The sequence below is a fragment of the Tasmannia lanceolata genome, unplaced genomic scaffold, assembly GCF_043159265.1.
Source record: "Tasmannia lanceolata isolate RefF3 unplaced genomic scaffold, GAP_Taslan_0.1 ptg000015l, whole genome shotgun sequence".
Classification (NCBI taxonomy): domain Eukaryota; kingdom Viridiplantae; phylum Streptophyta; class Magnoliopsida; order Canellales; family Winteraceae; genus Tasmannia; species Tasmannia lanceolata.
The window spans coordinates 18,117,931-18,138,887 of record NW_027518692.1 but is presented as its reverse complement, the minus strand read 5'-3'; the positions used below and the strand labels follow the sequence as shown (position 1 = coordinate 18,138,887).

General features: G+C 38.8%; 2 protein-coding genes across 2 annotated transcripts; both read right to left on the bottom strand.

Annotated features, from left to right (window-relative positions):
- Positions 1-1,050: 1,050 nt before the first annotated feature.
- LOC143845422 (uncharacterized) lies at positions 1,051-7,691 on the bottom strand. Its single transcript, XM_077353750.1, has 8 exons — positions 7,503-7,691; positions 6,271-6,744; positions 4,727-4,892; positions 4,581-4,631; positions 4,002-4,184; positions 3,751-3,868; positions 2,700-3,508; positions 1,051-1,708 (listed from the first exon to the last, which is right to left on the bottom strand). Exons 2-8 carry the CDS (start codon positions 6,717-6,719, stop codon positions 1,340-1,342), a joined length of 2,145 nt encoding a protein of 714 aa, XP_077209865.1. The 5' UTR covers positions 6,720-6,744; positions 7,503-7,691; the 3' UTR covers positions 1,051-1,339.
- A 4,821-nt stretch (positions 7,692-12,512) lies between these two features.
- On the bottom strand, positions 12,513-14,402 carry LOC143891808 (uncharacterized). Its single transcript, XM_077396323.1, has 3 exons — positions 13,902-14,402; positions 13,486-13,731; positions 12,513-12,941 (listed from the first exon to the last, which is right to left on the bottom strand). The coding sequence occupies exons 1-3, from the start codon at positions 14,400-14,402 to the stop codon at positions 12,513-12,515; spliced, it is 1,176 nt and encodes a 391-aa protein (XP_077252438.1).
- Between the last annotated feature and the right edge of the window lie 6,555 nt (positions 14,403-20,957).

Sequence of the window (20,957 nt, the reverse complement as noted above, 5' to 3'; positions counted from 1 at the left end):
GGTTGAATTTTGTTAAGAGTTTGCTTTCATGCCTCGGAGGAGACATCCCTGGTGCTCTCCAAGGATTTTTCATTCCAAGCATGTGATTTTAGCCAACAAATAAAACGCCTATGAATTGCAACCAGGCGGATTAAATTTTTGAACTTAGCAGGGCATATTTAAATGATCCAAACCATTAATTTGCTTGACCCAATAATGGGCCAAGGCATAAGACTTCCCATTTGGATGGACCTAACCTTTGATGTGTGGCTTGTAAATAGATATCTTAAAGTAACACAAACTTAAGGCTTACTATTATCATCTGACGGAGTTACGCTCGATAATGGCAAGTTTCAATAGATGAAGGTCTAGATCATTGAATGCATTAGTCCCACAACTAGTGTTTTTCCAAAGAGAATAATTCATCACTTTGATCCGAAGCAACACCATCTGATGGATAAAATACTAAGATTCTGGCTTTTTAAGTGTCGGGAGCTGTGGATTGATTAGTTTACTCAGGTCTGAAATTTTTAAAATGACAGGAGCAAAGTTCTAAGAAGCCCAGCGTCATCTCTTTGGCCCATGCAATCGCCAGTTTAGAATCCCTTCTTTTAGCCCAAGCAATCACTATCTCAGAATCCCCTTCATAGTGGTACTGATGAAAGACTAGTCCCAATTAAGTAATTTGAAAACGCTAAGAGAGGACAGCGTCCCCCTATTTGAGGGCAAGAAAACCTACTTGTCTAATGCATGAAAAAGATAACTTGAGCCACCCTATTCAACTTTTACTTTGGAGGGACCTTTAAGTTACGATGATATCCCTCTAAATTATTTAAAAAGTTCCCAAGAAAATGTTCTCCAGCAGAAACATTTTTCTTGCAATCAAAATAGGTCCTATCTGCCTCACATTTCCCATCAACACCCACATTGCAAGCATATCACCACTGCTTGAGCTTTCAGTGCAGGGTTGCATGGAACCGAGAACACCAATAGTAGAGAGGAAATAGAGTGAGAACACCAATAGTAGAGAGGAAATAGAATAAGAATAGCAAAACAAAGAAGCTTCAATACTGCAGTTTAAGGATAAAATAATTATTAGATGCGTGCAAGAACTATACACTTTCTTTGGTCCGGGGTTCTCTCTCAAGGCTTCTATAAAAATGTCCCGTCCTCTGTTTCTAATAATTTGGGAACTACACATCACAGAAATACCAGACAACAAAACAAGGTGCAAAGCCAAACATTTCTTCTTATGTAAAAAAAAAGAGAGGCACCAGAGTAAGATTCTGTTACTATCACCATATATTTACTCACCAAATAAAAGCTTAAAGATGGATTACCTTTTGTTAAACTGTGGGGCTTAGAAACCAGCCCATCCTGAAGGCTGAGAAGCCTTCTTGCTTTCTACCTTTTTAGGGTCACTGATTCGCTGAGAATTATTCACTTGAACGGACGTTCTGGATATTTGAGAGCTAGCAGGGACCGCCGAAAAGCTATCCTGGCCAAAACCCCAAGTGTTGTTGTTGGTACCTGAACTCATGGCACCTTGCTTGTGCTGGTGGCCATTTGTTGTCCTCACTGATTTAGGGTGGCCATTCTTTGATGGAGGCTGTGGTTTTGGCCCACCAGTGAAAGCTTGCCATGACTCGGAATCTGAGCCAGGTGTAGAACTATTTGCAAGCATCCCTTGCTCGAGTTCCCATACGGATCCTTCAATTTTTTCCCTTTGCTGTGACAGAAAGAAGGATAGATCAGATTAGAAATATACTGAGAATCAGCCTTTTCTTTCAAGAAGTAATAGATACAATCGCAATTAAGCATTCTTTTTTTTTGTTTTGGTAACAGTTAAAATAGAAGAGATGGCCCCAAAGAAACTACAAAGAGAAAAAGCGGGGAGGAGATGGCCCCAAACAAAGGAAAAGGAGGCAAAAAGCAATGCAGACATTTGTCGAATGTGTAGCTCTAAGGGGTTAGACTCCTCAAACTGTGTGCAAACAATGTAGACGCATCCCTACTAAGATCAAGGATTTCCATAAGAGCACTGGATAATCTCTATGGATCCATGGCCAGATCTCGTTGTCCAAGAATTAAGATTGTGTTTGGCTGCCCATGATATTGCAATTACCCAGACGCAGAATAAAGCAGGACTTGGAATTTCCAATCATTGATTTTAAATCAATACTGAAGAGAAGGTTATATAACTCACAATTCAACTTGGAATCAGTAAGTACTGGAGTTGGAATTCACAGTTACTGATTTAAGGCAATACTGAAGACAAGGTTATATAACTCACAATTCAACTTGGAATCGGTAAGTACTGGATCTTAATTGACTTGAGACAGTCACATACTTGACTGAGATTTTTTCCCGTATCTAATTGAGTTTTAAATGCCGTTGTGCTCTGATTTTTAGAGTTATGGGAGCTTCGTGCTGTGAGAAAACTGGGTCACTCAACTCAATGCAAGTTTTGACTGAGCTAGTTAACTTCGGTGAATTCGAGGTATTCAACTGGGTTTCTTAAATGATTAGAGAACACTATTGTAAAGAAAGCATCTCGTTTTTCGTCTAATAAAGTGAAATGATGTTGCACGTCCTTCTGTTTAATGTAGTAATCATTTTTAGAAAAACTAAGTGAAAATGTAAACTATAATTAATCATTTGGATTGATCAGCACCGGAAAAGGAAAAGAAAGAGAAGATATGCAGGGACAAAAGCAATACCTGACTGCCAGATAGCCTACTTTCAGGAGAGTTCTGGATCTTTGAACCATTTTTTATTGGAGAAGGGGTTCGGGCCGCAAGGGCATGCTTTAGCTCCTGAATCTCTTGCCGCTGAGAACGGCAAATGGCAGACAGCTTTTCATATTTGGATGTTATTTCAGCTTTCTCCAAATTAGCTTGCTTAAGCTGTTCCTTCAGCCTCTCCACTTCGGCTTCTAACTCTTCCTTTCCTTGTTTATTATTCCCAGAGTTGAGCTTACTGCTATCAAATTCAGCAACAAAAGTATTGAAAGCCTCGTTCTGAAATGTTCCTATATTCTCCGAAATTGATGTTTTTGTTTTCTCAGAACCACGGTGGTCACCATCCTCGGAGAAGAATCTAATTTCAAAACCCTCGGTAGGGCCTTCATCATATCCCTTCTGGGAGTTTCCGTGAGCACCACTCTTGGATTGATGCCCAGCTCGAACATGGTGGCTTTTTGGAGGGCTAGCATTATCCTGATGACGGTCGGTTTCTGGGCTTCGACGATTGTGCTTCAACGTGCTTTCACCAATCAATTCTTCGTCAAATTGAGGACCTTTGTCCTCTGCAACCACTGATTCCTTCGCATGCTCGGTGGACCAAAAAGCACCTAAGGCCCCCCCACTTCCACTTGACTTTGAAGTAGGGTGAGATGGTTTTGGGTGCGATGTTTCCTTTACAGATAGGGAGGGTGGGGAAACATGTTTAACTTGTTCCCCGGATGCCGGTATGGGTGGGGGAGTTCTCCTAGGCATCACAGAAGTCCTCCTTTCATGTGCAGGAATACCTGCAAAACCCATCTTCAATGTGTCGGAAGACTTGGAATATTGTGGGGATACACAGAGTCAAGGAAACCATTCGAGCGGTTTCACAGCCAATTTCATGACGTGAAACAAGGAAATTTTTAATTTTCAAAACTTACACAAATAGGAATATTGTGGGCATATGCATAATTAAGTACCTACTCCAAAACTTATACAAACAGGAAGCATCAGATGCTCAAAGCGTAGTGATCTTCTGAATACTCACCTTCATCATGCACATCCTCATTTGGTCGATTAAAATCAGTTGCTATCATGGACATTGGCCTGTCAGGGAGGTGCTTCTGCAGCTCTGCAGGCAATTGTCCATTGACACGAAACCAGACCTGCAACGGGAAGACATTTGGCAAAAATGAGTAAAAAACAAATTTCTTAGGATCTAAGATTGTTGTGGATACAAACAATCTAAAACAAACCTAGATTCATGGAGATGAATGGCCAATCAAGCAAAGCCCTTGCCTGCGTAATGTCTGGTCTGGCGTTCGGAGAGGCCTCAAGCATGTCTCTGATCAAGTCTGTTACGAAGGCACTATATCTTGGTAACTCCGGGATGCGATAATTTCCATTCAGGATTTGTAGCTTTGATTCACCATCGAATGCAGATTTGAGGTAGCAGATCCTATATAAAAGGCATCCAAGAGCCTGAAAAAAAGACAAAGTAACTTGAGCTCTAGATTATTGAAGGACTTCATTTAGAAGGGGTATCAGCATCATTGGTTAATCAAAACCAGTGACTTTACATCGTACCCTATATGCTACAACTTGATCCAATTGAATCAGTAAGAATTCAGGCAGGCTATTTCTCTCTTGATTTCATAGAGCAAGCAAATCTCAAACCTTAAAAGAACAAAACCATGGGGTAGATTACAAAGGGAGGTAATTATGGTAACATTCTAGCTGGGCAGAGTAAAAACTCATTATTTGTTTTACCTATGTTGACCAAGTCAGCCTAACAGTGCACAAATACCCACTTTTCTAGTTCAAGGGAGAGTAGGTAAGAAGCATCGTCTGAGATAAACCGAATGACAATCTACTTACCCAGATGTCAACCTTCTCGCTTATTATTTCTCTTCTGAAAAGGTCCCACATCTGAGCTCAAGCAAAAACAGGATGAGATGAGTCATCATTTTTGGCACCATACATAAATATTACACTATCAACAGCAGATTAGTTCTTCATTCAACCTCGGGAGCTCTGTAGGCAGGTGTTGTATGCTTCCTGATATTGTCTTCTTCAATACCCATCTCTTCAGGCCTTTCGAAGCGCTTGTGATTGGTGGAAGTGCTACCAAAATCACACAATTTCCAGACACCATCAGGCCCCAGTAGAACATTCTCAGCTTTCAGGTCTCTGCACAATGCGACAATGAGGGAGACCCATAATCACAATAGAGTTTCTATGCAGAACAAGTAAGAGGCAGACATATTGCAGCTTATTTTCAGATTAAGGGAGAAAACGCCCGCTTATGAAAATCATGTATCTGCTTAATCTTATTTGAATTTCTACTCTCTTTTACTTTACATAGAAGTGACGAAAAGGGTGAAAAGGCCACTTGCCAAGATATTGAAAACATAAAATCTGCTATCTATAATGACACTTGAACTCACTGAGTATTGGATAAGTTTGATTTCTTTCAGCTTATCTTCCTCAGAGAAAAATAACCAAGACAAAAATCTCACAGCTCCGTAATACTATTCAGCATTGTTTCCTAACCTGGGTAAATATTAGAAGCCGGTACTTATTGCATATGATGTGACTGCCAGAAGATTAATACCAGTTAATAAATAAATATGACTCTGATGGAACAAATAACCAAGACAACAGCTACTTATTGCATATAATGTGATTGCCATAAGATTAATACTAGTTAATAAATAAATATGACTCTGATGGAACAAATAACCAAGACAACAGCTACTTATTGCATATAATGTGACTGCCATAAGATTAATACTAGTTATTGCATATAATATGACTCTGATGGAACAAATAACCAAGACAACAGCTACTTATTGCATATAATGTTACTGCCATTAGATTAATACTAGTTAATAAATAAATATGACTAGTGGAACCCTGCCCATAGATGCAGGCGCATGGGGCCACACACACAACCCTTTTTTTGGTAGGTAAGCTGGGATTGAACATGCGACACCTCAAGGTTGAGAAACAAAGCCTCAACCATTGAGCTACAGGCTCAATCCCGCGGGCGCGCACACACACTTACAGCTGCACCCGCATAGAATAAGAAATGAAAAGTACCACCAAGAATACAAACTTAAGACTAAAATGGGTCGTGCTAATCACAGTGCAAAACAAAACTGGAAGTTAACTTTTTTTTTCGAAGGTAACTGGAAGTTACTTCTCCACATGAATAAGAATCAGCATCAAGCATTTTGTGGATATTTGCAGCAGAGAAACCATGATTTGATTGCTGAATGTAACCACATATCAAGAAAGTATCAAGGATATCTAAAAATCCAAACACAAACAGAACATTGAGAACAATATATGTTAAGGACAAAAATCCCTCAGGTACTCACAAAACATATTCAAATTCATGCACATGCTAAAAGAAATGTAATGGAACGATCATCAAATTTGATATTGAAATAGGTTCAGCTGGACCCATGTATAGGCTATAGCATCCAAATCCAAATAATACATACTAGAGAACATAGAGAGCACATATGATACAAACACTACTCCAAGAATCCAAGAGCCTTACCTATGAGCAATTGGCGGTGACTGGCAATGCATTGCAAAAACTGCATTGCACACATCCCTGAAGATCGAAAGGATTTGTTTCTCCTCTCTGTTCTCCAGCACATTAACCAGTGATTTCTCGCAAAATTCCATAACAATCAGCGCTTCCTTTGTTCGTCCCATATCAAAAATATGTTGTGCATGAAGCGTCACAACATTTGGGTGACCTTTAAGCATTTTCAAAACTGAAATCTCCTTCTTGACAAGATCCAGTGATTCCTCATCATTACATATAATGTGCTTCAAAGCATATTGCTTGGATGCATGAACAGCATCACGAGCAATATAAACACAAGAGAATCCTCCCTCAGCAATGGCATTCCGGACATGGACCTTTAGATTGCCGATATCGATTGTCCGGCCTTCCAAGCCGGTCTGTTCTTTCGGCATGAATTGTTTGAGCCTCCACATGGTCGAAAGGATAAAAGACAAAGCCCTACGTTTTTAAGCAGCAAATTGTAAGGATCTATAGTCTTATAGGACAACAAAATAATATCTAAATATCGACAAGTAGAGCTTAAATCCTTGTTATAGAGCTGATATAAGTCTTCAAGTTTTTTCAACATTGTGTTTATAATAATAATAATAAATGATTTATACATCTAAAGATCTACACCAGAGGAAGAGCCGATTTTTTTGGAAAAGAACTAAAATCTGCGAATCTGCAATTAGAGCTTAGATCAGAACCTAATTCCATAATCTACAGATCTTCCTCTCGTAAATCGTGCATTTACAGATCAGCGGCATTCGAAAACCTAAAAGTTGATAAAAATGAAGTATAGATCAGCGATCAGCAGTCGTAACCTTGTTACAGAACCGAGATCCAATCTTCTAAAATCTGCAATTAGAGTTTAAATCAAAGTTCCAGAATTACGATCAGAACCTAATTCCATAATCTTCTAGATCCGCAGATCATTGAGAGACATTAGAAAACCTAAAAGTTGATTAAAATGAACTATAGATCACAATCAGTTACAGAACCGAGATCCGATCTTTCCCTAACATATAAATCAATTTTCCGGGCCCGATTTGAAAGAAAACGATAAAAATCAAGTAAAGGCAGATCTGGAAGATGCATAAACATATAATTTTATATAAAAAAAATAAAAACCGGCTAACGAAGCTGAAATCCTAGATTCAGAACGCAGATTCTAACAGAAAAAAGGTGAAAAGAAAAATCAAAGAGGCACATACCTGCAAGATCTGAAGAATCTAGAAGCGTGATAGAAGAAAAATAGGAGATTAGAGGCACGCCATTAAAGCTCGGATGCTTGTTGCAGAGGCTAGATCTGAGACTTTTCGTGATGAAAAATACATATCTTTTCAGCTTCCGACAGGTAAAGAGGACCAAAAAAAAAATAGAGAAAGGAAGGAGAGGAGGAGTGGTTTTAGTGGGTCGGCAAATGACGCGAGTATTTATAGCTGTCCAGAGAAAAAAAAAAAAAAAAGTCCAAGAACAAAACGCGGGTTTTACGTTCATTACAATAGGGAAAGTCGGCAATACAAAGATGCTGGCCCCATTATCAGGTCAGGTGGGTCCCATTAGTTATGAAAATTAAGCCGGTTGATTGGAATTTCCCTTGTCTTTCATCAGATAAATTTACTAGATGCTTTTCTTTACCTTATTACGTCAGATTGCTAGGCCCACTCTCCCGTATAAACTTCTTACGCATATGGTGATTAGGGAGATTACATAGTGGGGCCCTCCTTTTTTCACCTGGGCCTTACATAGATAGGGTGTGTGCAAAAAATCAGCTCCATAGGATTATCCTAACTCATCCAAAAGTGGAGGGCAAAATGGACAGACACCGTTTGCCATAAATCTGCCCATTTTTGCCCTCCGCTTTTGGAGGGGTTAGAATGATCCAATGGAGCTGATTTTTGGTACACACCCTATCTATGATGGGGCCTTGCAAATGAATAGTTTGGATCACCACAAAAAATGTGGGACCCATGTGTTTGGGCCCTCAAGCTCATATAAGCTATATGAGCTTCAAGCTCACAATCATTTTCCTCATGTTCAAAATTTGTTAGGTCATACTCATAGACGACCCCTCAAGGGTCACCCAACTTTTCCCATTGCAATAGGTATGGATATCTATCTATAGGGATTGTTAGGGACCATTATAGAAAAGATTTCACGGGCCTAGCATTCTTGATTAGTTTGGTGTTTACTCTTATGGACCAATGAAATACCTATGGTTTGATACATGATAGACTGACCATTCCATTTTATAGAGAGATGAGTCGGTTCAATAATAAATATTCCCCTTTTAATAGTTCTATAATGGTGAGATCATTGTTAATCAACATTACATTCATGAGCATTTCTTCTCTTTGAATGGAGAACATAGCAATTTCCTCTGGCTTTATCAGTCTAAGCAGGAGACGATATACCTTGATATTATTAATCATTCTATGATCAAAGAAACACGTACCATCTCAATTGAAAAAATAAATTTCTTTTCAAGGAAGAAATTTAGTTCTGCTTTGCATGAGAGAGCAGCCACCTCATATTAATACAAAATCTGTTGAAAGGTGAGCCTATCTGAGTGCCCTCTCATGCAACAGCTGCCTGCGAAATGCATTTTGGGATGGTCCCTAGCAAATTCCCTATCTATAATATATGGGATTTGCTAGGCAATTTTGCGAAAAGCCATTTTCACAACTCACTTTTGCATCAGAGAATGGCCATGCAGGCTTACTTTTTAACAAATTTTGTCTTATACTAAACGTTTTTTTTTTCCTTTGTCATTTGTTTTCATTTCATGGAATTTTTTTGAAAAACTTTTCCATGGATTTTTTTACTTTTTTTTTTTGGGAATGGCAGAAGACTAGTCAATTTCCATGGAATAATTTTCTTAGAATCTTTTCTATAGTGAATTTTTGTACATCTCATGCATGACGGCCATCATTTTACAACACATGTTTTGATGAGGTGGGGTCCATCATTTTACACTTCATGTTTTCATATAGTAGGGCCCACCACCCATAAAATCTCACCATTGATCCAAAATTTCAAAGAGAAAACGGTTTCTACACGCTAGTGTAGATACACTAGCTTAAAATACAGTGGAGGGCATATTGTTTGGATGATCCAAACCATTCATTGTAATGGCCCTACATTGATAGGGTGTCCACAAAAAATCAGCTCCATAGGATCATCCCAAACCTACGATTTGTGTAAAAAATGGATAGATTTGTGAAGGTTTATACACGTCCATTTTACCTCCACAAATCGTAGGGTTGGGATGATCCTATGGAGCTGATTTTTTGTGGATATCCTATCTATGGGAGGGCCAATACAATGAATGGTTTGGATCACACAAACAATATGCCCTCCGCTGTATTTTAAGCTAGTGTGTAGATAACTTATCTACACTTGTGTATAAACCGTTTTCTCAATTTAAAAATCTCCAAAGGACTTTTAAAAGTTTATGACAAGCATTATAATCATGATGTTCCAATAAATCATAGAACTTGAATGTGGATTGTTGCTTTCTTTTATCAATCATCAATTTGAAGACCATCGATCAGAATTAGGATCATCTGATAAGTTCAATTTTATGATCATGTGATCTCCATGATATCACGTACAAAGTGAAGGGTCTTGATCACTCTAATATCATGTGGGTTGGCTCAATCAAGCTTTACATAAGGCTTCTCCTAGTATCATTTTTTTAATGTTTACTTAGCTGAGATTTAACCTCCCAACCCAAAAGATAAAGGAGAGCTGTTAGGAAGATCAGAACCTTTTATTTTTTGGTATGACGGGGACCTGAAATAGTGACATATACATGTAAGAGGACAGTAAAGAGCACGATGATAGTCTAGGTGGAATTTGGCTTTCTACAATTGATCAACGTAAGAGGGAAATTTATTGAAATAACAGCTATCGATCTATCGGGCTGAATTCATCAACGTGATCGAAGTCTCTCTGCCTGAACAAATAATATATTTATACCGTCTTATTCTTCGTTCATACAATATTGTGAAATCTCAAATCTCTGCTTCAAATTCATGCCCATTTCTCGGTTTTGGGCTTGGACATAGATGGCCGGCGTGACTTGTTTATGGTACACTTACACAGATATTTTTGCCAAACTTTCTGAATCTTCTGGCAAGTGGATAGTTTTACTGTCAGAGCTTTGGCTTTCTCTTCTCGAATTATTCAATCTAAGTAATTTTAAGAGCACCCAAATCATTAATTCATACTCATTATTTCATAAATTGGACTTCACTCGCAATTTTTCTTAACTTGTGCTCCTACGTTGGTTGTTTTATGGCACTCTGTGATTAGAGGTTGTTCATGAACATGAAATATAGAAAAACACTTAAATTATACCAATGAAATGTTAAAACATGAGGTAGAACCAGATAAATGTACTAATTCTCTTGCAAATGTGTGGACTGGAGTTACATACTAGGAAGAGTGTTAACATGTTGATCCTGTTAAGAGAATTGAGTCACTGTATTTGAGCCAGTGTCAGCTCCTTGAACAGATTTGGAAAGAACAGAGTCTTGAATGAAGAAGAGATTAAGAAGAAGAAGAAGAGAGAAGAATTTGGGAGATGACAAGAAAACTAGAAGATTATCATTACACAATACCATTCGGAATTACAAGGTCCCCTTTATATAGGCTTCCTACTTTTGTTAACAAACTACCCAACTGAATTGTACTCTGCTAACTGACTTACCTACCGTCACAACCACTTTATTATAGCTGGTAATCTTTAACCCACACCGGTCTCTCCCTTGCCCTGTTACTTGCACGAATTGGAGTTGAATACTTCATTGTAGCCTCCCCTTGGATCAGCTCTTTATCATTTTCCTGCCCTCCAAAACACACCTTGTCCTCAAGGTGGAAATGGGGAAATAAGGCCTGCATATCCGATAGAAATCCCCAGGATGTGTCTTCTACAGCCAATCCTTGCCACTGTACTAAGACTTGGGGTTCCAACTTTCCCATTCATTAGAATGCTTCGAGTACCTAGAACAGCAACTGGGGCTATTAGTAGATGTTCATCAGTGTTTGATACTAGTAATTTGGCAGCAGAGTCAGGTATAGGTCCTTTGAATGGCTAAGGGCAGAGACATGGAATACTGGATGTATTATGCTAGTAGGGGTAATTGCAATTTATATGCCACTTCTCCAATGCGTTGTCATATCTGAAAAGGACCAAAATATCTTTGGCTGAGCTTGGAACTCAACCTAGTAGCTAAGGAAGTCTGTTGATAGGGTTGTAAGCGCACCATCACCCAAGTGCCCACTGGAAGAGTCTTATCAGTTCGATACTGGTCAGCCAATGTTTTCATTTGTTGCTGAGCTTTTTGTAAATTAGAGTGCAACTACTCAATGAGGGCTGTTCTTGTAACCAATTCCTGATCCACAGCTTCATTTTTTGAAGAGCCGCTGAGATAATGTGGAATGTTGGGGGATTTTCTGCCATATACAACTTGAAAAGGAGTCATAGATATGGCTGATTGGAAACTGGTATTATACTAGAGTTCATCCCTGGGTAAGTATTTGTGCCACCCCGTTGGTTGATCTGAAGTGAATTAACGGAGGTACTGTTCCAAGCATCTGTTTAATACCTCGGATTGCCCATCTGTTTGTGGCGGGGGTGGCTGAACTCATTGTTAGAGTAGTGCCACTCAATTTGAAAAGGTGAGTCCAAAATTGTCTAATGAAGATGGGGTCTCTATCTGAAACAATGGTCCTTGGAAACCCATGGAGTTTAATGACTATGTCAGTGAAAAGTTGGGCCACTTTTACTGCATTGTAGTGGGTGGGCAAGGCTCCAAAATGGGCAAATTTGGTCAATCTATCTACTACCACCAAGATGACAGAATACCCTTGTGACACAGGCAATCCAGTGATGAAGTCCATAGCCATATCTTCCCATACCCTTTGTGGAATAGGTAAGGGTTGAAGAAGTCCAGCTGGCGCTTTAGTAGGGTGTTTAACTTGTTGACAGACTAGGCAATTACCAACAAAATCTTTGACATCAGCCCTCATTTTAGGCCAAAAGAAATTAGTTGACAATCTAATAAATGTCCTTAGAATACCTGAATGCCCTCCTACTGGGGAGGAATGAAATTCTTTATCAATCGTTCTTTGATCGAGTTATTGCCCCCCACTCTGATTTTGCCTCTGTAATACAAAATTCTGTCCCGAACTGTATAATCCTTATCTATCAATGTTCATTCTTGTAACCTTTTATGTAATTGTAACAACTCTGGATCGGTAGTGCTTGCAAGTCTGAAATCATCCAAAATAGAAAAAACTAGTGCAGAATATGCCATAAGGATATCTGCAGGAGTAGCATTTGAATGATCTAGGTTGCTGACTTCGACACTAGAAACTCTTGAAAGGGGGTCTGCCGCCTTATTCTCCTTCCCTGGTTTATACATGATGGTGTAAGTAAATTCCAACAATTTGCTGAGATATTGTTGTTGTTCAGGGGTTTGGATTACTTGACTCATCAGTTCTTTGAGGCTTCGATGGTCAGTTCTGATGATAAAAGGTCTTCTTCCCAGGAGGTATTGCGTCCATTTTTTAACAGCTTGAGTTATGGCATGAAGCTCTCTAGCATAGGTAGAAGCAACCAACATCTTAGCACTCGTTTCTTGCTGAAGAATGCAATTGGATGTCCATCTTGGGCAAGGACAGCCCCAATTCCACTCCCGGAAGAATTTGTCTCTACTTCGAAAGTTTTTTTGAAATCTGCTAGAGCTAATACTGGTAAATGTTGCATTTTTTCTTCAAGTTATCAAATGCCACTTGAGCTTCGGTGTTCCATTGGAAAGCTTCCTTTTTTAACAGATTTGTTAAAGGGGTAGCTATTGATGCATATCCTTGTACAAACCGTCTATAGTAACCAGTCAGTCCGAGAAAAGCTCTTATTTGCTTAAGGTTCTTTGGTTCTGGCCAGTCATTCATAGCTTCAATTTTTTTTTGGGTCAGGTCTAACTCCATCAGCAGACACAATGTGTCCCAAATACTCCACTGAATGTTGACAAAACATAAATTTGCTATGCTTGGCATGTAACTGATTAGAAACCAGACATTGCAGAACTAGCTCAAGGTGTTTATGTGATCATGGATGGAACTGCTATATACTAATATGTCATCAAAGAAAACTGTGACAAACTTTCGGAGAAAAGGCTGAAATACCTGATTCATAATAGATTGGAATGTGGAAGGGGCATTTGTAAGACCAAAGGGCATGACCAAGAACTCATAATGGCCTTGATGAGTGCGAAATGTAGTTTTGGCTATGTCCTCTTCAGCAATTCTGATTTGATGATATCCAGCCCTCAAATCTAGTTTAGAGAACAGTGTTTCCCCATGTAATTCATCCATCAGCTCATCAATGGTAGGAATAGGGAATCTATCTTTAATTGTGATCGCATTCAAAGCCTTATATTCCACACAAAATCGCCAACTACCATCTTTTTTTTAACCAATAGCACTAGTGATGAGAATGGGCTGTGACTGGGTCTGATAGTTCCTGCTTCCAACATTTCTTAGACCAACATTTCCATTTCAGTCTTTTGAAAATGAGGGTATCTATAAGGCTAGACATTCACTGGCTTAGCACCGGGTATGAGATGGATATGATGATCCTCTATTCTTGTTGGTGGTAGCCATGTAGGCACTTCGAAGGTAACTTCGAATTTCTGCAGTAGCTCTTGAATACCCTCTGGTAAATTTGATGTTTCTGATATATTTTCACTCATTTCTACAGCTTTCAAGTGAAAGTAAGAAGCAATATTGTTACTGTGAAACAATTTTTGCAGTTTTGTAAGTGAGATGGGATCTTCTTTCAGATTGGTTTCTCCCACCAAACAAACTGATTTACCATCCTTACAAAAGTCCATTGTGAGATTCTTGTAATCAATAAGTATAGGACCCAATACTTCCAGCCATTGAACTCCTAATACAATCTCAGCTCCTTGAATGGGTAAAACAAACAAATCCACTTCAAACTCATGGTGATGTAAAGTTAATGAAACCCCTTTACATTTCTGATCACAAATTAGATAATCTCCATTGCCGACATACACTTTGAATGGATTAGAAGGTATCATAGGCCTGTAGACACCCCATTTTGACCGGACCCAAGTTCGCTATGCTTGGGCGAAATCCCGTTCAATCATTTCCGCCATGTTTCGCACTTTTCCGTTAAATGTTGAGAGAGATTATTCCCAAGAATCCGAACAAGAGAGAATTTGGATCCGATTGATGGGCCCGTCTTGAGTATTTGTTTAGATTTGGATCAAACAGGGTGGCCCGCACATTGTTTTAGTGAAAAATGAGTTTTGAACCTACTTCGATCCAGCACCTAAAGATGATCATCAAGAGAACGGTCAAGATCTCAGAGAAGTCGTTTTAACAACCAATTTTGTTACGATCATCAGGTTGAGTTACTCGGATCAGCCCATTGAAATGATTTAGGAGGACACAACCTACTTAGGTAGGGGACCCATCAATTGGATGGTCTGGATCGTCATAGAGGAATGATTTAAGGGGGCACAACCAATTTACATTGCGACCCACCATTTGAACGGTCAAGATCATCAATTGTCGCCCATCAAATGGACGGTTCGGATCATCAAATGGGAGTGATTTAAAAATGGGGTAACATATTCACATTTTGATCTATTGGATGGCTTGGATCAGCCCATAGGATTGATTAGCGGAGCACAAATTAAATCACATTGTCGCCCATCAAATGAACGGTTCCGATCATACTTTGGAGTGGGGCATATGATTTTATGCACAATTGGGAATTTGGTCACATATGGGACCCATTTGGATTATCTTTTACCTACTCAAAAGGACTTTAAAAAAACATGCATGGGGCCACACACATGTCAAAATTCAATGTCCACAATGGTGGCCACCTACCATGGAATATGTCCACAATGGTGGCCACCTACCATGGAATAAGTCCACAATGGTGGCCACCACCCTCCCATTCCTTTGCTATAAATGGTTCAATGAGGGTGAGTAAGAGAGGGAGAACTCATTTCTCTTCTATCATGTGTTCTAACAAAGTTGCTATGAGGGGTTGAAAAGAAAAAAAAAAGAAAAGAAACAAGAAAAGAAGAAAAATAAACAAAAAAGAAGCAAAAAGAGAAAGAAAGCGGAAGCGATCGCACGGAGGCGGAATTTTTGAGTTTTTCGGCTCTCGGATTCGGCGAGGATTTCGATCACAGGTAGGTACACCGTTCTCGGAATTGTTTAGAATTATTTGGTATATTTTCGGATTTTTGTATGATTTTTAACGAAGAAAACTAAAAGATATACTAAACAGATTCCAAAAATAATGAAATTTCGTGGGAAAATAATATGATAATGATACATTCTACCATGAATTTGTGAGCATTTTTGGATTTTGTTTGGTATATTATTTTACGCATTCTTTGAAAATTATCAGATTTTGGGAGAATTGTTACTGATGTCAAATCACAGATACAATTCTCCAAATTTTTACAGTAGTCCTAAATTCTATACTTCTTGCTTCTGTAAAAGTTTCAAGTGATTTGGATCTTGTTTCATATGAGCTGTAGTGTTAATTCATAATCTGGTTTGAAATTTGAAAAATCCGAAACTGATAGTAAATAGTTTTCTAAATTCATGGAAATCTCACAGCATGCTATTTTCACTTATCTCTTACTACTGTAGAAATTTCATGGAATTTAGATATCTATTTCTAGTAGTTTATGTGTTATTTTTGCAATCTGGTTAATTAATTTTTAAATCCATATTAAATATGAGTTTAATGTAAAAATCTGTAAAAATCTTCCAGTAAATTACATCTCATCATATCCTGTTGCTGGAGAATTTTCAACTCATTTCGAGTTCGTTTGCAACAGCTTCACTTGTAAAATCACTCATATGGTTAAAAATTGGTAAAATCCATTAAAAAAATAAAAATTAAGTGAAAATCATCTTAAAATCTCTAAAGCACCTTCATCTTTGTGTGTGTTTGGGAGACCCGCCCGGTCTCATTCTCTCGTTAGTCCTCTTTGTGCGCCGTTTGGTTTTGGGAGAACACCCTACTCGGCTTGGCTTCATACCCCTACCCTTATGGGTATTGGGTTGCACATTTGTTGCACCCTAGGGCTAGGTAGCTGTCCGGCCCGGCTTGGTGTTTTACCTCTGCCAAATGTGCAAATTCGTGTTTCCTTTTCTTTTAGAGAGTCTTTGACTCATCTATCCTTTAGTTGGTGTTATTGGAGTCTTTGACTCATGTTTCCATTTCTTTTAGAGAGTCTTTGACTCATTCGTTCTTTTGTTGTATTACTAGGAAGTCTTTGACTCATTGGTTCTTCTGTTGGCGTTATTTGGGAGTCTTTGACTCATTCCTCCTCTAAGTTGTAGTATTAGAGAGTCTCTGACTCATTTGTTCCCCTCTTTAATGTTGTTAGTTCGGAGTTTCTCCTTTAGAGTTGTTGATTACTTCGCTTTTGATTAGAGGCTAACTCAGTCTTATTAGAGCTTTGCTTGCTTGGGATCTTGGATCGTTTTCTCTCTTCTTGGGACGCTATCTTTCTTGTTGTGGTTTGTCTCTTTGAGACGCTAATTGCTTATTCGGGGTTTCCCCTTTTTGCTTTAGGGCTTTGCCCTAGTTTGTGGTATTACTTGCGTGTTCCCTTTAAGATTAAAAATATTTTAAGGTCCTGGCATTGGAAAAGCTTTAAAATCCAAAAACATTAGAAATTTAAAACTCAAAAAACATTTGAAAACATCAAAAACCTTAAAAAAATCTAAAGTGTTGAGTGTTTCTTTTAGAAGCGTATTAGGCGAGTTCGATTTTCGAACTACGTTGGCTTGATCCTCTTCCGAGGTACGTAGTGCAGCTTGGGATTTATATCCCAAGTCCAGCCAAACCTTTTTTGTAAATAATATCTTAAACTTTCTTCAAAAACCTTTAAAATCTTATTTTCAAAAGATCTTCCTCTAGAGTTAGGAGTTTCTCCTAGATAGAGAGTTTTAGAGTTAGGGTTTTTTCTTTTGATAGGTTGTTTGATTGTTTGTTTGTTGTGTGCTTGTTTTTAGAGTTAGGGGTCTGTCCTAGAGTTATAGGAGCGCCTCCGTCCGGTCAGTCGGCGATCCATATCGCCGAGTGATGACTAGAGTAGGATACGCTAGTCCACCCTTGGTTTTCCTTAGGAAATACAGCCTAGTCACACATAGGTTGTAAGAACCACCTGCATTAGCTTAGGGCTAATCTGCATTTAGTTAGGGCATATAGGGTGTCATAAAATCCACAATTCACTGAAATTTAAATAATCGTACAAGAAACTTTAATAACCGGTTCGGTCTTTTAGATCGAGTCTAGGATAGAAGTCTAGGTGTCTTAGGCATCCTAGCTTAGAATAGGCGCGAAGAACTACGTTGCCTTGATTCTCGTGGAGGCGGGGATACGTAGGCTTCTTTGGATGAATACCAGATCATCTGAGGACTCGGGCTAATCACTTTTAAAACTGTTGAAACAATCAAATCACTTAGGATTTTCCATGAAATTAGAATTTTAGGAGAACTTTCACTTAGATTGAATCCAAACCAATTAAGAAATCAAGATACACATTTAGGATTCACATTGAAATTAGATCATAGGATGCATGTCACATAGATAGCACATTAACAGAGAGTTGAATGAGCCATTAAAAATGAATTTAAAAGAGTTAACTTTTGGAATTGAAGACCGATTATCGGGCAGGAATGGTGCATGTGGTGGATAAATCCCCATACCTTCCATTCTTGTAACCAGGTAGCGAGTCTAGATTTCTGGTTAATTATGGGTCCTAGATCCCACATCTAGGTGGCGACTCTGTCAGTCTCTTTTGTGTGGAATTCGGATTGCCTTAGTGATCCCAAGTTCACATAAAAGATGAATTAAAATCAATAATGAAAGGCACACGCCAATCGCGTGGGTACGAGAGACCAAGAGATAGTGCGTGGCGGCTCGCGCCACCACCCCTCTCGCGGGATCGGGTCCCACAGACTGGCGACTCTGCTGGGGATAACCTAACTTCATTACAATTCCAAAGGATTACTCATTTGAATCTATTTCAACTGGCTCATGAAAACTCTATCTCTTTTATGCTTGTTAGATTAGTTTGTATGCTTTATTTTCTCATCACATTTACTCAAACTTAATCTAACAAAACCTGAAGGCATCATAGATTGCGCGAACTTATTGCACACACTTACATCACTTTCATCTAAACCCCTGCATCTCACATGCACACACGTCCTATTTTAGGAACCCGGAGTGTTATCTAGCATGGTTGACTGGGATTTCATCACCTGGTGCCTCTGTGCTAGAGAAGCATTCCACCCTTAGCCTAGTACCTTTATGGTACGTAAACGGATCTCTTGTTCACGTACTGATACGCCGGACACTGGTACAGTATATCGAACATGGATTCGCGCTAAGGGAACTCTTGGCCTTACCCCTAGATTAACCCACACATGCATGTAGTATACGAACACATGTGCATCACGTGTGTGAGCCTAGTTTAGGATATCTTACCCATTTGTGTCTAGATTAGGCCGTAGTCCATCTTTCAATGGCTACGATCGGTCCTAGGTACACAAACAAAGTCATGAGTCGAGATCCTCTCTCCACTCCGCTAGATTAGGGTTAGGATTGATGCCTTCAGGTAACACTGATAAAATGTGCGAAGATTAAAAAAAACTTTTCCTTTGGGGTTAGGATGTAAATCCCATTCATTTCCAAAGATCTCATAGGATTAGTCATTCATGATCCATCCGTTGAAAGCAATCTTATGCTATCTCATCTCATCTTGATCTAATCATATTGGTCTACAGTTGTTGATATCCATCATTCAGATTTTAGATCTGGCCCTGGACTCTACTTTTGTCATTCTTATGGCCATGGTCTATTATCTGAGCCATTGATTTTTCATTGATCAATGTTTACCTATCATATATCTTTTACCCTTGGATCATATCGAAATCATTGATGGAGAAGTTTGATCTTACCTGTATTATTTGAGTGCATGATCGTTGCTGAGATCGAAACTTATTTTGATTAGGGATGTTTATCGTTCCTGACTCTTTCATTCCCAAAAGAAGAACGGTTATATCCAAAGAACACCTTAAGGAATAGATTGAGGATTCTTTCCAAATTAACATACCCGTTGATGTATTTCAAGATTACTCTTTTCTCTATTTGTTTAGAATTTTTATCCCATGACTATTGAGATAGTGTGATCGCTTCTAAGTCAAAAGTCTGTGTTCAACAAAAAGCCCCTCTTCCAAAAGACTGACCATTTCTGAATTTATTCGATACATCAGTCTATTGCTTTACCCACATTGTCAGCATAAGCCTTTTGTTGCCCCATTTAACCTAGACCTTGTGGAGTTGCCTTTTCTGGGATTCCTACTTCGGGATCGAACTTTGTAATTATCATTATCATGAAGAAAGGTGTATCACCTATAAACTTTCAGTGCCGGTTCACTACCTTTGAAGAAGTGTCCTGTGTCTTTAGATTTGTCTTTCATTGAGTGTACATCAACTTTCTTCTCTCGAAGTTGGAAAAGTTCAGTTATGTTGATGTTAAAAAAAGAAAAGAAAATGTGTCATGTCAATCAGTCTTTCTCGTTCAGAGTCGGTGTTTAGCTTTTTGATTAAATTCAATGTAGAGCCTACTGAGGCGCGTTCAAAGTCATCTATGTACTTCAAAGTATTTCAATTCAATAAAGCATTTGAGTCTGTATCTTCAATTTTTTATGATTCACTCTTGGATTAAATGTTTAAAACAACTACAAGACCCCCTTCTCGGATGAGAATGCAGACGAAATTCCCCTCGAGATTTGAAAGATGGTCAAACGAGAGGAAGAGCGTCGAGCATAGCCACTTGAAGAAGAAATCGAAGCCATTGATAGTGGTATCGAAATTCGAAACTCGGGAGAAATGGATTGGAAAAACTTTATCTCCTAAGGAACGCAAAGAATTGATAAACCTGTTTAGAGGGATTTGAGGTAGTCTTGCTTGATCCTATAAGGATAAACCAGGGGAATGCCCTGTCGTTGAGCAAAGCAAGACTTCATCTGCTTTAGACATCCAGTTGAAGAGTAAAATTTTAAAGAGATAAGCATCAGACATCCTGTGGAGCTGATGAAATACTGAGAGAAGATTTTCGGACAAGGAGTGGTGGAATCTTGAGCATAAATCCAAGATCTTTGAGATGAGAGTGGAGCACAGTGGTTGAAGTTTTGCCTGACATGCCGTCAGACTCCTAGAAAATTTTTTAAGCCTTTGAACCTTAAGCAAAAGAGCTTATACATCAAATACATCAGGAGGCCATCCTTGGGCGTTTGAACTTTTATAGCCAAAATCGTAACGTTTTAAAATCCTTTTGAGAACCCTTTGGGCCAACAATTTAAAGCCAATGTTTCTTTTCAAACACATTATAAACCCGGGGCATTTATGCACCCGAACTATGTCGGACCTGATCCTCATTTCTTCAGGGGTACGTAGGCAACTTGATTAATTCAAGTTCGGTCAAACCTTGGGATAAAATCCCTTTTCAAAATTTTGAAGCTAAATGCTAAACCATTCTTTGAAAAATCCTTAAGCGAACTACGCGGACCTGATCCTCCAT

Excerpts from the sequence above, each read along its gene's own strand:
- LOC143845422 (XM_077353750.1), bottom strand. The coding sequence starts at position 6,719 with ATGTGGAGGCTCAAACAATTCATGCCGAAAGAACAGACCGGCTTGGAA. Across the intron at positions 4,632-4,726 it reads CTGCCTACAGAGCTCCCGAG|ATGTGGGACCTTTTCAGAAG; the intron begins GTTGAATGAAGA and ends GCTTGAGCTCAG. Across the intron at positions 1,709-2,699 it reads GTAGGCTATCTGGCAGTCAG|CAAAGGGAAAAAATTGAAGG; the intron begins GTATTGCTTTTG and ends TTTCTGTCACAG.
- LOC143891808 (XM_077396323.1), bottom strand. The coding sequence starts at position 14,402 with ATGATACCTTCTAATCCATTCAAAGTGTATGTCGGCAATGGAGATTAT. Across the intron at positions 13,732-13,901 it reads TCATACCCGGTGCTAAGCCA|GCTTTGAATGCGATCACAAT; the intron begins GTGAATGTCTAG and ends GTGGAATATAAG. Across the intron at positions 12,942-13,485 it reads TCCAATCTATTATGAATCAG|CAAGAAACGAGTGCTAAGAT; the intron begins GTATTTCAGCCT and ends TGCATTCTTCAG.